The sequence below is a fragment of the Varanus komodoensis genome, unplaced genomic scaffold, assembly GCF_004798865.1.
Source record: "Varanus komodoensis strain SLA01 unplaced genomic scaffold, ASM479886v1 scaffold2, whole genome shotgun sequence".
NCBI lineage: Eukaryota > Metazoa > Chordata > Lepidosauria > Squamata > Varanidae > Varanus > Varanus komodoensis.
Genome location: NW_025335568.1, coordinates 41,776,872 through 41,791,607, shown reverse-complemented (window position 1 = coordinate 41,791,607; position 14,736 = coordinate 41,776,872). Strand labels below are relative to the sequence as shown.

General features: G+C 41.3%; 1 protein-coding gene and 1 non-coding gene across 2 annotated transcripts in view; both read left to right on the top strand.

The window, feature by feature from the left end:
* The window catches only part of IPO5 (importin 5), a 66,067-nt gene that overhangs the window by 35,007 nt on the left and 16,324 nt on the right, over positions 1-14,736 (top strand). Inside the window, exons 18-24 of the mRNA XM_044428533.1 lie at positions 1,064-1,160; positions 1,910-2,082; positions 5,679-5,790; positions 6,330-6,385; positions 7,675-7,797; positions 8,417-8,636; positions 9,364-9,592. Coding sequence (XP_044284468.1) covers positions 1,064-1,160; positions 1,910-2,082; positions 5,679-5,790; positions 6,330-6,385; positions 7,675-7,797; positions 8,417-8,636; positions 9,364-9,592 — 1,010 coding nt within the window. The remainder of the gene's footprint in view (positions 1-1,063; positions 1,161-1,909; positions 2,083-5,678; positions 5,791-6,329; positions 6,386-7,674; positions 7,798-8,416; positions 8,637-9,363; positions 9,593-14,736) is intronic.
* LOC123023234 lies at positions 7,159-7,294 on the top strand. The gene has a single exon (XR_006414683.1). It is a non-coding gene; the product is annotated as a small nucleolar RNA SNORA21 (small nucleolar RNA).

The following is a 14,736-nucleotide window of genomic DNA, read 5'->3' as shown; positions in this document are numbered from 1 at the left end:
TGACACTTTGCACTTCATCTCATCATTCCTCACTTTCTTAGAGACTAGGTGGCTCTGTGGCTTGTCATGACATTCCTCTCAACTATCATGTCTCAGTTCCATTGAACCAGGACATCATCTTGCCAGCAGTCTTCCTGACTCCATCAAAGCAGGTGGAGTTGGCCCTGCATGAATGGATGTGTGCAGCACATTGGCAATCTGCCAGTCCAAGAGGGGTTTTTTTGTTGCATGTGGCGAACAGTCCAGTGCTGAGCTGATTTGCGTTTAATGAGGTGCACACTGGTTGTTGAGACCATCAAAATGGCCTACCAGCTGTCCAGACTGCAGTTCCTGAGTGACTGAGGGCACATTCTACCGTGGCAATGGCGATATCTACAGCACTCCACAGTGGCACCCCTCTGCAGCATCTCAGCAGAGTGGCAATATGGTCCCACCCCATCAACCTTCATCTGACACTGCTGGCTTGATGTCTGCACTAGGTAGGAATACCTTTTTTGGCCAAGCAGTACTCTTACTGGTCCTCTGCTGATAATACCTGCCCTCCTCTATTTTGAGGCAAACTTGCTAGTCACCCCTACGTGATGCGCAGAGACCATGAACAAGAAAGTAAGGTTGCTTACCTGTAACTGATGTTCTTCAAGTGGTCATCTGCGCATTCACATAACCCACCTACCATTCCCCTGTTGATCTTAACCACCTCGGTTCCAGTAGCTTCATTCTTTCAGCACCTGTACCAGGATGGTGCAGGTCAGGCCATTATTAACTGTTGTTCCCCAGTTCTGAAGCCAAAATTTTGATCTCATGAGAACTGGGGAAAAATGGCAGGAGCCCCTCCTATATATATCAAGGGGAGGGAGGGGTAGGGCTCTCACCAAAACAAGTTTAGCTAGGAAAATCCTCCTGACAACAGGCCCCATGTGGGCACAGAGCCCATGCGTGTGAATGCACAGGTGACCACTCAGACAATGCCAGTTACAGGTAAGCAACCTCACTTGGTCATTGATGCCTGTTTACTTCTTTAATAGTGGTATCTATTTGCTGAAATTGCACTTTTGTGTTTTAGGTTTGCTATGCAAAAGAGTTGAAAGAAGGATTTGTGGAGTACACGGAACAAGTTGTGAAACTGATGGTTCCTTTGCTGAAATTCTATTTTCATGATGATATCCTTACATGAGAATATTTATGTGATGGACCTGTGAAGTTCGAGTGTCACAACCTTTACAGTGTTTACAAATAGTTTGGGTTCATCCATTCATATTTGGATGAACTGCTGGTTCTCATCATTTGGGCAGAACATGAATGCTAATTAAAAACTATTCAGAATTATGAGGAGTCCTTAATGTTCTTCTGTTTTCTATACCCAGTGGCAAATACAGCAAGGTTCATAAGCCTGTTTTTCCTTCCATGTATAGCATATCATTTTAACTTCAGTGTGGCTCTTAGACAGTTAACATGGGGAGGGCCTGGAGAAGGGTGGAATGTCTGGTTGGCTGGCACAACAGACTTCTCATGATAGAAAAGCTGCATGCTAGGAAGGGCTTTTGTACCTAAAGCAGCATTGTAGAATTAGGCTGCCAACTGTGAAATAACATATGGAGATGCACTTTTAATTTTACATTAATTTTGAAATGATAGGTTCATATTTTATACATTATCTAAAAAGTAAACTGTATGGACCTCCTGATTTGAGCTTTCCAGTTTAATCCAGAAGTATAGTTCTGTAAAAATGTTTTCCACCCTGATTGTATCTCATTTGGTTAAACGAAGTTACTTTGTAGTAGAAATAGAACTATTTGTGCTAAACTCTAGTTTAAAATCTAGTGCTAGGGTCTAGAACAGGAAACTAGGGGTGTACGTTGATCACTATACTGTTAAATGTTTAATGATAATTTACCTTAATAAATATAACGTGTTCGAGTGGCAGCTGCAGAATCAATGCCTTTGCTCCTCGAGTGTGCAAGAGTTCGTGGCCCGGAGTATCTCACTCAGATGTGGCATTTTATGTGTGATGCCCTTATCAAAGCCATAGGAACAGAACCTGATGCAGATGTGCTGTCAGAAATAATGCATTCTTTTGCCAAGGTAACATTCTACTTTTTATAACCTTTTAATACCTAAGTTTCCAACATCTTTAGCAAGTAGGAATACAATAAATTATTAATGAGTATTCATATTTTCCTAATTAAAATTCTTGGGGTTCAGCTTCGGCTTAATTCAGACAATCTACCAAGATGTGGCTTAGATGTTCAAGAACAAGCAACCAAAACCTCTGAGTTCACTTATCTCATATCTCCCTGCCCTACATGAGAGGAGGTGTGTAAAGATGTTACCTTTTAGTTAGTAGCAAACCATAATGTTTGCATCTGAATGTAGCAAATGTTTATGCTGATGACTCAAAGCACTAGTTCTCATCTCCTCCCCTCCTGTAGAGGAAAAGAAAAGCCAACATGAGCCTGAAACTACTGCTGCTCATTCCAAATTGTAGGTATCTCCAGTCTTTTTGGGCCTGTGGACACATTTGGAACTTTGAAAAATAGGGTGTTGGGAGACAATCACAAAATCACTGGAAATGTCTCCCCTTTCTCTGAAGGTACAGTGGTATCTCAGCTCACAAACTTCTTGGCTCACGAACAAATCAGGTCACGAACAAAAATTACTGAAAAATTTTTACTTGGGCCGTGAACACTGCTTTGGGTGGCAACCAAGATTGCAGCCATCTTCCCGCCCCCCCATCCCCGGTGGGGAGATGGCCACGATCGCAGTTCCATTCGTGCAGGGAAGGCGTCCGCAATCAGAGGCACGCGGCTGCACGAAAGACGGGTGCAGCAAAGCAGAGCCATGGGGCAGATTGCCAAGAATCCACTTGTCATTCATGCCGCCTCACGCCTCTGATCACGGATCGCATTTGCTTTTGTGCAGGGAAGGCGTCCGTGATCAGAGGCGCGCTGCTGCAGGAAAGACTAGAGCAGCAAAGCAGAGCCATGGGGGAGATGGCTGAGATTCTGCCTGTCTTTCCTGCAGGAGCGCGCCTCTGATCAGGCACACCTCCCCTGCATGAATGGAACTGCGATTGAGGCCATCTCCCCACCCCCAGTGCACCATTTGCGCCCATCTCTCCCTCTCCCTCCCCCAGTGTGCCCACAATTGCACCCGTCTCTCCCCCCCCACCCCCCCAGCACGCCGGGATAACGGGCGCCTGCAGGGATGACAGGCACGTGCAGGGATGACAGGTGCTATCTCAGTCCTGCTGGTGGAGTGGGGGGCGGCGAGATGATCGCACTTGTGTTTGGGGTGTGGGGGGAGATGGCCGCGACCTTTGTTGTTGTCACTTTGCTTCACATTTTTCTGATTTAAAACATGGTTACAGAACGGATTAACCTTATTTACATTGAACCTTATGGGGAAATTTAACTTTGCTCACGACCAATTTGGGTCACGACCAGAGTCATGGAACGGATTGAGCTCGTGAGCCAAGGTACCACTGTATATCTATGTCTGCACCTTTTCTCTTGGTTCACTCACCCAATCATTCCTTTGCATGGAAGGGAGGGGAAGCTGCACTGTCCAAAAAAAGCTGCAGAGTAAGTTGGGTTCCAGAGGGTCCTTGGTAGGCATGTCATCCCCACCCCAGACTTATTTCAGCCGAGGAGCTTTGTCTCCAATTGTTTGAATGGAGTAGGAAAAGCTGCCCTATTGAAAAACAGCTGGGTGGGGAAAGCTTCCCAAGGGGTCCTTTTGATCCAGAGGTCAAAGGTGGGGATGAGCTTACTTCCATCCATTTTTGTCGGTGGGACTTTTTCTCATCTGTTCAAGTGACTGAAGGAATTGTTCCATTCACTTGCGAAGAAAGAAATAGCCTTGTGATGCAGTGCTGCACTGGTAGCCCCAGTTCCAAACCATGCCCATTGTTTTAGAATGTTTCTGCAAACATTCTTTCTGTAAAAAATGGTGAGAGCCAGTGCAATATAGTGGTTAAGGGTGTGGGACTGGGACTCAGGAGATCTGGGTTCTAGGCCACACTCAACCATGGAGCTCACTGGGTGACTTTGCACCAGTCACAGAGGAGGAGAATTACATAAGCTTCCTTAACTACTTCTTAGGGAAAAAAGGTGGGATATAAATTTAATAAAGACAGGGCACTGTTGGCCTTTGGAAATAGACTACATATAGTAATAAAATTAGGTTACTTATTAAGCTCATGACTTATATAGTGATTGATTTTACCATGTTGTGCTTGTAGGATTCTGTTGAAATGTTAGATTGCCACACAAATTTGTTAGTTGAGTTACAAAATTGATGAGTCAGGAAAGTTACAGTGGTTGCTCAGGAGCAGAGGGGGAGCTTCTAGAACTAATGTCTTTTTGCTGCATAAGATCTTAAATATGGGCCTGTTCAAATTTACAGTTAAGCTTACTCTTTCAATTATGCAAATCTCCGCAGTTGGCAATTTTTAATCAGTCAGATAACCTTAAGCAATAGATAATGTTTTTGAAAGAGTCAGTGCTCACAAGAAGAATTCATTTTTACAAAAGTGCCTCCTGCAAAGAACCTATTTGCACTATCAACCCATGGTTAACAAACTATGGGTTATTTATGAGTAGGTAGTAGTGAGTAAATACTGTTTTTCACTCACTTTTGCTTTCTTAAATAACCCAGGAATGCCCTTTCCCTGAGTTACTTCTGCATCCAAACCTGGAATGCCTGAGTTGTTAAGGGATTAAGTTGCTCAGAATTAGCCCATGGCATTTGTTGGGTTAACTCTAGGTTTTTTAACTCCTAGCAACCTGGACTTTCTGGACTTGGATGTAACAATAACAACTGAGGAATGGGGTATTTCTGGGTTGTTTAGGAAAGTATAACTGATGTGCAGGCAAGAGTCAGTTGCACTCGCTACCCTGCAGGCACAAGTAACTGGAGCAATATGATAAGCAAATATTAACAGTTTACCCCCAGATAAGCATGTACTAGGATTGCAGTATGATTTGTTTGGGAGACAGCTCTGTTTAACTAGAAAGTTAACAATAGTGAAATAGCTAGTTTTTGATAATGGCTAGCAAATTCTTCATAAAATTTAGAGGACATGTTTACATTTGAGTTTTGGATGAAAATGTACAGTACATTTGTTGCTGCTGTAAGTTTGGTTCCTTGCAAAAACCCATTAAAGAAAGAATATCACTTAACTGCAGTCATAAAACTCTGATACCATGTGATCAAGCTCCCTTTTTTGTAGTTCTGAATATTGGAAATGCATTGTATAGGCTGTAGTAGTAGTAATAGTTCACATGATCAGGGAAGGAAAAGAAGCAGCAATGACCATATGCTAATTGCATGTCGCCCTGTTATCTAAACTGAGCAAGGGTTCCTACTCACTCCAGAACTATATGAAGCATGTCATGAGTTGTGAGATGGTTTGGAAGCCAGTCCCACTGTTGCTGAGTTTGGACAATGTGGCAACCCATGCAGAGCATGGATAATGAAGAGAAAGAGGCAGAGCACAACCAGCACTTGTGGGAAACAAAGCCTCCAAGGTAATTGGAAGGCATGACTTAAGCACATGTAACTGCATAGTTCAGTGGATAGTTTTTTCTATAGATAAGTTCACACTGTTCTGGAAATAATTACTCTTGAAGCTGTTTGAGTAAAGTCCGTAATGTTGATGATAAACTTCATTTTATTAGTGTATTGAAGTAATGGGAGACGGATGCCTTAACAATGAACATTTTGAAGAGCTTGGAGGAATACTGAAAGGAAAACTAGAAGAGCACTTTAAAAACCAAGAATTAAGACAAGGTAAATTAAGATTACTTAATATCATTCAAATATGAGTTTCAAGGTACAATTTCTTAATTGTACTAATAATGGGCATGTTTAGCCTATCTAGTTGTAAAGTTTTTGGACAGGCAACAGTGTGTTTAAAATCACCGTACTGAAGTAAAATCAGATAACACACTGGATTAATCACAGTTTGTGCCATTGTTAAACTCTGTCACCATATGCCAGCCCAAACAAAGTCCTGAAATTTTACCAGACAAGATGTTGTTCTGGCCAACCTGATAGCTACCTCTGTAGCTGCAGCAATATTGTAAAAAATGCTAGATTCATCTTTCTCATCTAAACAACTTGTTGCAGGATACCTTGCTATTTATTTAAGAAATACTTTTCTCATCCAAGATTCCCTTTTCCATTTTTACAGTGACTTCATCTCTTGGGTTGGGTTGGTCTACCAAATAATTCCACTCTACTCCTCTTCTTCAGCTTTCTTCTTGCAGCAAGCCCAAACACTGTGAAATCAGCTATGCTAATTCATTAATAATTTACTTTTTAATTAGTGAAAAGGCAAGATGAAGATTATGATGAGCAAGTTGAAGAGTCATTGCAAGATGAAGTAAGTTATCTGTTCATTGTCTGTTATGACAATGAATATTATTATGTCACTGGATATGGGGAACTTTGGTGTAATCATAGTTGCTATAAGTTTTAGGGCAAGTATAATCTGTTCCTTCCTGGGGTTCACAAATTTCCTTCTGAATTTGGGCTTAGAAATTCTAACTAAACCATACTTTGAACCACTTTAATCTATATTCAATCAACCTAATCTTTCTTAGTACGATTGTAATGGCTATGATGGTTGGATCTTTTGGAAATATAGTCTAATTTGCATATCAGTCATGAGAATAAAATTGCCCTTTGACCAGATCTCAACTTTAAAGATTTCAAGATCTAGTCTTGTCCTTTTGTCTTTAATCTCCAGGGAAAAAGGTGATACACCTGACATTAGGAGAACAGTTAAGAATTTCAAGTACAGGACAGAGTCTTTTAGGATAGAACTGCAGGGTAGTGCAGAGTAAATAGTGGCAGAAAGCGTTACTGGGATCTTTATCAAGATGGTTTAAGACATGAATGCTGGAAACCTATTAGAGGGAACCAACTTCTTTCTGAGTGTAAATTACATCCTGCTTTAAAAGCGTACCGGGGGAATGGTTTACACTCCTCCCTCAAAGGATGCAACAGCTTCTAGTCAGGTAGTTACTTCTGGTTATATCTTACTGTAGGTGTTTGTTCAAGAGACAAGGTCTGGAGTTCATATGGAGAGAAAAATGTCTGTCTATATCTGCAGCTCTCTCCAACATGTTTGTCTTTTGATCAAATTGTATTCATTCCCTTCTGAAAAGCACTTGCTGGGTCTATGTTTTTCGTGGCCCAGGGAGTTGTCGTGGAAGGGTACAATAAAGGCACTGCTTTTGGGTGAGGTGGCAGCTTGTGCTGTTATACCTCAATCGGTAGTTCTACAGATACCTAAAAATGATGATGGTTTTTTTAAAATTCTCTGGATTGTGGGGTGAGTTCATTGGAAGTTGGGGAAGGTTGTAGTGTTTGTTACTTTGGAAAAATTCATTTTAGAAATATTACACTGCTAGAGATAGTCTTAATTTTAGTTGGTTATACTTTATAACAACCTCATAAAGTTGTTATGAGCATAAAATGGAGAGGAGGAGGCCATGTAAGCCACCTTGGGTTCCTTATAGGAGAAATGATTGGTGAAATATACATGTAATAATAAATGAATGATGACCTGTAAGGTTCGTTGCCAGAAAAATGCATAAATGAGTTTTAGCCTATTGCCTTTAAGATAGTAAAAATAATTTGTACTGATCTCACTGCATTTTTTACCAGCATGACAGTGATGTATACATTCTGACAAAAGTGTCAGATATTTTGCACTCAATATTCAGCAGTTACAAGGCAAAGGTGTTACCATGGTTTGAACAGCTCCTACCACAAATTGTCAACTTAATTGTAAGTATCCTGGACTTCTTGAGACTGTAATTATACAAAGCACCCCCATATTATAGTAATAGGAATAGGAGAAAGAGGAGGAGAAAGCTTTCCTATACAAAGATTTTGGGAAGCAAAATTCATCTGAAATTACTACAATAACTGGTTGACTAATTTTATGCAACTTTTCCCCATGGCACTTACTGCTGATAGGCTTTAAGGGAATATCTTTTGCAGGAGGACAACAAGCACAAAGGGTAGGGTGGAATAAAGTCAACAGGTTTTTATTTATAAAAATGGTTTGGTATGTTTATTGTAAAAAATATTTTCAGATCTTTTAAAGAACAGATTGTCATTTTGTTTTTCATAAATCAGAATGAGTTATGGACCCTGCTGCTGGGGCTTCCAAATATGTGTACAGATCTCTGAATTCCCTCAAGCTATGGAATTAGGAAATGTGTTGTTAAACTGTACATGATAATCTAGGATTCTAAAACTGTTAAGGAGAGAGGGAATGGTACTGCAGACGGCATGCAGCCTAACCTAGATGTAACGAGATGGGATGGCAGTGAACAGACTTCAAACAAAATGAAAGGAAAAGTGGATGTATGTTTGACTGCTTCAAATATTTTCTTTGCAGTGTCCACATAGGCCATGGCCAGACAGGCAGTGGGGCTTGTGCATTTTTGATGATATCATAGAGCATTGCAGTCCATCCTCATTCAAATATGCAGAATACTTCTTGAGACCAATGCTACAGTCAATATGTGATAACAGCCCAGAGGTCAGGCAAGCAGCTGCATATGGTATTGGCGTTATGGCACAATTTGGTGGGGACAACTATCGTCCTTTCTGCACAGGTATGTGGGCTCAGTGTTCCTCTAAATGTGATTCAGCTACATCTGAATTTGATTAAGAGACATCTCAAAGGTCTCTCAGACTTGTCTGCTCTTAGCACAAAGAGGTAGTAGTTATTTCTAGTAATGAGTATGCTTGGGGAATATCCTAGCCTACAACTTTTATTATGAGTCTGCTGAATATGAGGGTAATAGTATTCCTAAAACATGGTTCCCTTTTTCCCTCAGCTTTAGACCAGTGTGATTTTCAAACTGTGTTATGGCCAGCACTTTTCATGAATTGAGTACTCATATAAAACATGCCTCTGCAATATGCAGAGATTCTTTATGACAGGAAAGTCGGTGTGGAAAAAGGCTTTCTGAAAATAGAAAATCATAGTTGGATATCATTATGAGTACATCTGTCCTAGAAGCAGTCTGGTGTTTAATCTATTACTTTAATACAGTTAAGGAGTGCCAATCTTGGCCTCAAAAATGGGAAGAAGCATGCTCACTGGGAATGAAATGCTTGCCTCACTATTGGTATAGAGGGTGGGGCAGACAGAAAAGCAGGAGGGGGTAGAATAAAGCATACTGGAATGGAGTGTGATTAGCCAGAACAGGAACACTCCACATTACAACATTTTGTTGCCTGCTCTGTTCATTTCTTAGCATGCTTTAACATATACGTTCTTAAGCAGAAACATTTGAGCATAGTAACTCATGGTATTTTTTTCTAATGCATAATCAGAGGCACTTCCATTACTGGTGAGAGTTATTCAATCAACAGATGCCAAAACCAAAGAGAATATCAATGCAACAGAAAATTGCATTTCAGCAGTTGGGAAGATCATGAAGTTCAAGCCTGACTGTATAAATGTTGAAGAAGTTCTGCCTCATTGGTTATCATGGCTTCCACTTCATGAAGACAAAGAAGAAGCTGTTCATGCTTTCAATTACTTATGTGATCTAATTGAGAGGTAAGAAGAAAATATGAGCTGCAGCCTAAATGATTTTTTAAACTTGTTGCTTGCTAAGTTTCATCATATTTGTTACATATAAATATCTAATTGCCCTTGGTGATTTCTTTGTATATGAATCTATTTCTCATCTTAAAATGGTGCATATACTTTCTTCTCAACTATGTTCCATGTTTTCAAACAATTAAATATATCTACTTTTGCTCCCACCTGCTTCTTACTGACCTGGTTCCCATGATACACTGGATTCACTGTGGGTGAGCCCATGATGAGCCACAGTGCATGCTGGATGTATGCAGCTGCTGTTATGAATATGCAGTCACTGATGAAGTTATGGTGTTCCCCCACACCTAGCCAAAATCTTTGTAGTAAGATTAGATAAGGGTTGTTTAACCCTCAAAAACCCTTGGTGGCTGGGTTCAGACAAGAAACTGCAACCTCATGGGGATTGTATATTCCCAATGACAGCTACATAAACACAGCATGAAAAGCAGCTGCTTGAAGATTAAACAATATGAGGTGAGCCTGGCATGTTGTGCAAACCAGTCCATTGAGTGATGAGTTAGGGAAAACGCTTCAAAAAAGAAATGGCTTCAGTAGGTTTAGTATTAAAAATGAATGTAATAATTCATACGTGTCCATATATTAAGAATGTAAATGACTCATAAGCTTTGTTTAAAAATAAGGAAAAAATACGCAATTTTTAAAGACCTGATTCACACAACCAAACAATCCTGGCTTAACAAACCTGCTACTTCCACTTTCTGAAACAACCCGGGGATGTCCTGCTGTAACTCTGGGCTGTTTATATAACCTAGGTTGTTAGGTTTATATGTTACAACAGGTCAGGATTAGGGCCTTCCCGAGCTGTTTAGCAATCAGGAAAAAAAGTGAAAGTGGTGATTGCACAGCAGACTTGCTTTCTGTCACATGACCACAATGGTTATGTGCAAACCAGATGACAATAGCAGCCATTATATGCCTGTTGTTTCCCTGGTGGGTAGGGGAGAAATTCTCCCTAGGAAAAGGGCTTGCTTCCCCAGGACCACATTTCCAAGATGGATCCATTTCCCTCCTTTCATGCAGCTACATTTTGCCAAAATAGAAAGGCAGGAAGATCCAGTCATAGCTTTCGATTATCTTAATAGTACATTTATGGTAATGCATCTCTCTGTGTGCATTTGTGTTCAAAGTTCAGGAATGTAAAAGCAGAAGTAAAGTATAGGAATGTTGAAAGGGATTTCACATAATTGCATACAAAAAATGCTGTTACTTTAAAAAATAAGATTATCAAAAGAAGCATCTGTAGTTAAAACCTGTTATTCTCAGTATGCATTGAACTATGCCTTCCGTCGTACCCCTTGTGAGGAAATCATCCCTAGCTAGACCATTCTGACCTGGAGGGGACAAAGTTGGAGAAAAATGTTTTATAATCTTCATGCTATACAGGCAGGTTCTCGTATCCTCACAAGACTAGTGATTGCATTGTAATGATCCATAGTTATTCTCAAACTAGTTATATTAAAAAAGTACAGTTACTTCTAAACATTGGAATTCTTACTGTTATTTTAATCTGAAATTACTTTTGAATGTCACTTGAGGGAGATAGGATCACAGTCAAATGATCTATTGGTGCAAGAGGTTTCTGAATACCCAGCTAAGACAACAGAGGTGTCTCAGATGTTTAATACAGAGATTTGACCATCCTAATTATGTAGATGAAGGTTAGATTAAACTACTTAGTCTGTGCCAATTTCCAACATTCCATTTTCTAATCCTGGGATGGGGATCCTGTGACACAGTCATAAAATTGCATACTTGGAAAGGACCAAGAAAGCAATCAGATTCAATCCCCTGCTGTACCAGGATGCCAATTTATATCATCCCACTCAGATGACTGTCCAGTTTCTTTTTGAATGTTTCTAGTGTGGGAGAGCCTACAACCTCCCTAGCCAACTGTTGTATTGCTCTGACAGTGAGGAAACCTTTCCTGATTTCTTGCTATTGTGTGACCCACAGTCTGGTTTCAGTGAGAAGAGATCTTGACCTTCCTGTTTGTGACAAACTTTGTACTACTTATAAGTACTATCATGTTCCCCTCAGTCTCCTCAAGGCTGAACATACCCAGTTCTTTCAGTTTTTCCTCATAGGGCAGTGTTTCCAAAGCCTGGATAATTTTTGCTGCCCTTCTCTGGACCTTTTCGAATTTCTCTGCATTTTTTTTTTGACATCTTGGTGCCAGAACAATTGTTGGCTCATATTTAGTCTGCTGCCCACAATTACTCTAAGGTGTTTTTCAGTTTTGTTGAGCCATGTATTCCTCATATCAATGGATTTGTTACTTGTCCCTATTGAATCTCATTCTGTTGCTTTCAGCCCAATATCAAGATCACCCTGGATCTTCATTCTGTCTTCTGCAGTGCTCACTGTTCCACCCAGTTTTGTATTGTCTGCAAATTTGGTTATCTTTCTTCATACTTTCTTATCTAATTCATTAATAAAGATGCTGAGGAGCACTGGGCCTAGGACTGACCCTGTGGCAGCACACTAGTTACCTGCCTCCAGTTTGAGAAGGTGCCATTGATGAGTACTCTGTGTCTGATTTAGTAGCCAATTTTGGATCCACCTAATAGTTTCTCTAGCCACTTTTTACTAATTTGCTTATTAGAATGTTATGGGGCACTACATTGAAAGCTTTGCTAAAGTTGAGGTAGATTATGTCCCAGTGTTCCCTCTATCCATTTGGGAGGTTACCCACTCAAAAATGATATTAAATTACTCTGGCAGGACTTATTCTGGATAAATCCATGTTGACTTTTATTAATCACTGCATGTTCTTTGAAGTGCTTGCAGACTGATTTTTAAACAATTTGCTCCAGAATTTTTCCAGGGAATGATGTCAGACTAACTGGTCTGTAATTTCCAGGTTTGTTTTTTTCTCTTTTTTTGAAGATGGGGACAACATTAACCCTTCTCCAGTCGTCTGGAACTTCTCTGGTTTTCCAAAATTTATCAAAGATAATAGCAAGTAGTTCTGAGAGTTCCTCTGCTAGCTCTTTTATGACTCTAGGATGAAGCTCATCGGGCCCTAGAGATTTGAACTCATGTAGCCCAGTTAGAAGATCCTTGACATTTGTTTGTCAATCTTGAACTGCCATCTCTCGCGTTCAGCTTGTGCTTCCTCTTTGTGGTATATCTTCTTGTGGGAGAAGACAAACAAAGTAGAAATTGAGTACCTCTGCCTTTTCCTTGTTGTTCCTTTCTTCTTATCACTCTGCCATCTACTTTAAATAGCTGGAGACCTTTCTCTTTCACATGTCTTTTGTTTTAGATGTATCTGAAGAAGGCCTTCTTGTTGTTTTTAGCATCCCTCAATAGTCTCAGTTCATTTTCTGCTCTAGTCTTGTTGATGGCATCCCTGCAATTCCTTGCTGTTTGTTTCTATTCCTCCTTTGTGGCCTGGCCCTGCTTCCACCTCATGTACTTGTTCTTTTTTCCTTTTAGGTAGTGACTTAATTTTTTGTGGAGCCCCATGGGCTTCCTCCATTATCTTCTAAACATTTTTCTTAGAATTGTTTGTAGCTGTGCTTCTTTTTTAAGATTTCCCACCCCTCTTGAACTCCTCTCCCCTTAAGAGTGAGGTGCTGTGGCACCTCACTTATCATTGTTCCAAGTTCATCAAAGTTGGCTTCTTGACATCCAGGATATGTGTTTGGCTGCAGTTAACCTTTGCCTCCTTTATAACTGAGAATTCAAGTATCACATGGTCATATCCCCCAGGATTCCCATGGCTGCTATTTTGTCCACTAGGCCATCCCAGTTAGTATTATCTGTGCCTCCAGTTCCTTCTTCTATCTTCTGCTGGACGAAGTTGTTGGCAACACACATCTGGAATCTTCTGGACAGGCCATCCTTGGCAGAATTTCAGGCTTCTCCAGGCTGAAAAGACCCAGTCCCCTCAGTCTCACCTCATATGGCTTTCCCTGCAAACCAGCCACCAACCTTGTGGCCCTACGCTGCACTGACTCCAACCTGGCTATATCCTTCCTGTAGCAAGGGGCCCAAAACTGAACACAATACTCCTGTTGCGGGTGCCCCAGAGTCATATAGAGTGGTAGTAATACCTCTCTTGATCTAGAAGCCACGCTTCTGGCTATGCAACCAAGGGTGGCTTCCACCACATCACACTGCTGACTCATGTTTAGCCTGCAGTCAACCAGCACCCCAAAATCCGTTTCACAAGTGCTGCTCTTCAGCCACTTGTCCCCTAACCTGTAATTATGACACCCTTTCCTATGCCCCAAGTGCAAGACCTTGCACTTATTCAGATTGAATGCCATCCTGTCGTCTCCTGACTACATCCATAGTCTGTCCAGATACCTGTTCCTCAATTGTGGCCACTGCCCTAATTTTAGTATCGTCTGCAGATTTGATCAGCAGACTGTTCACCACTTCTTCCATGTTATTGACAAAAAGACTGAACAGTATCTGCCCCAGGACAGAGCCCTGGGGGACCCCGCTTGTCAGTGGCCACCATCCTGATGATTCACCACTAATGGTTACCCTCCTTTTGGTCAGTCAACCATGCCCTAATCCATCGGACAGTGCATTGGTCTATCTCAAAACCCCTCAATTTCTCCACCAGGATATCATGGGGCACTTTGTCAAAGGCCTTGCTGAAATCCTCGTAAACCACATACACCACGTCCCCTCCGTCTAGCCACCTTGAAACCTTGTCATAGAATTCCACAAGGTATGTCTGTCAGGACCTGTTTTTGCGGAAGCCATGTTGTGTGGCCGCCAGCCTCCCTTCCCAGTCTAGCATCACTAGATCTCTCACTATTATGAGCCTTTCACAAGTGCTGCTCTCCAGCCAGTTGTCCTCTAAACCTGTACTTATGACACCCATTCCTATGCCCAAGTGCAAGACCTTGCACTTAGCCACATTGAACACCATCCTGTTGTCTCCTGACCACTTCCATAGTCTGTCCAGATCCTTTTGGTTCTTCATCGTGGCCTCTGTGCATCACACGTATGGGTGCTGCGCCTGCGCAGTGCCTAGGCCAGAAGATTAAAAAGCTAACGGTTTTTGGCGGGAAAACGCTGCTCCCCTCCCCCTTCGTGGTATGAATAGAGCGGAGTGT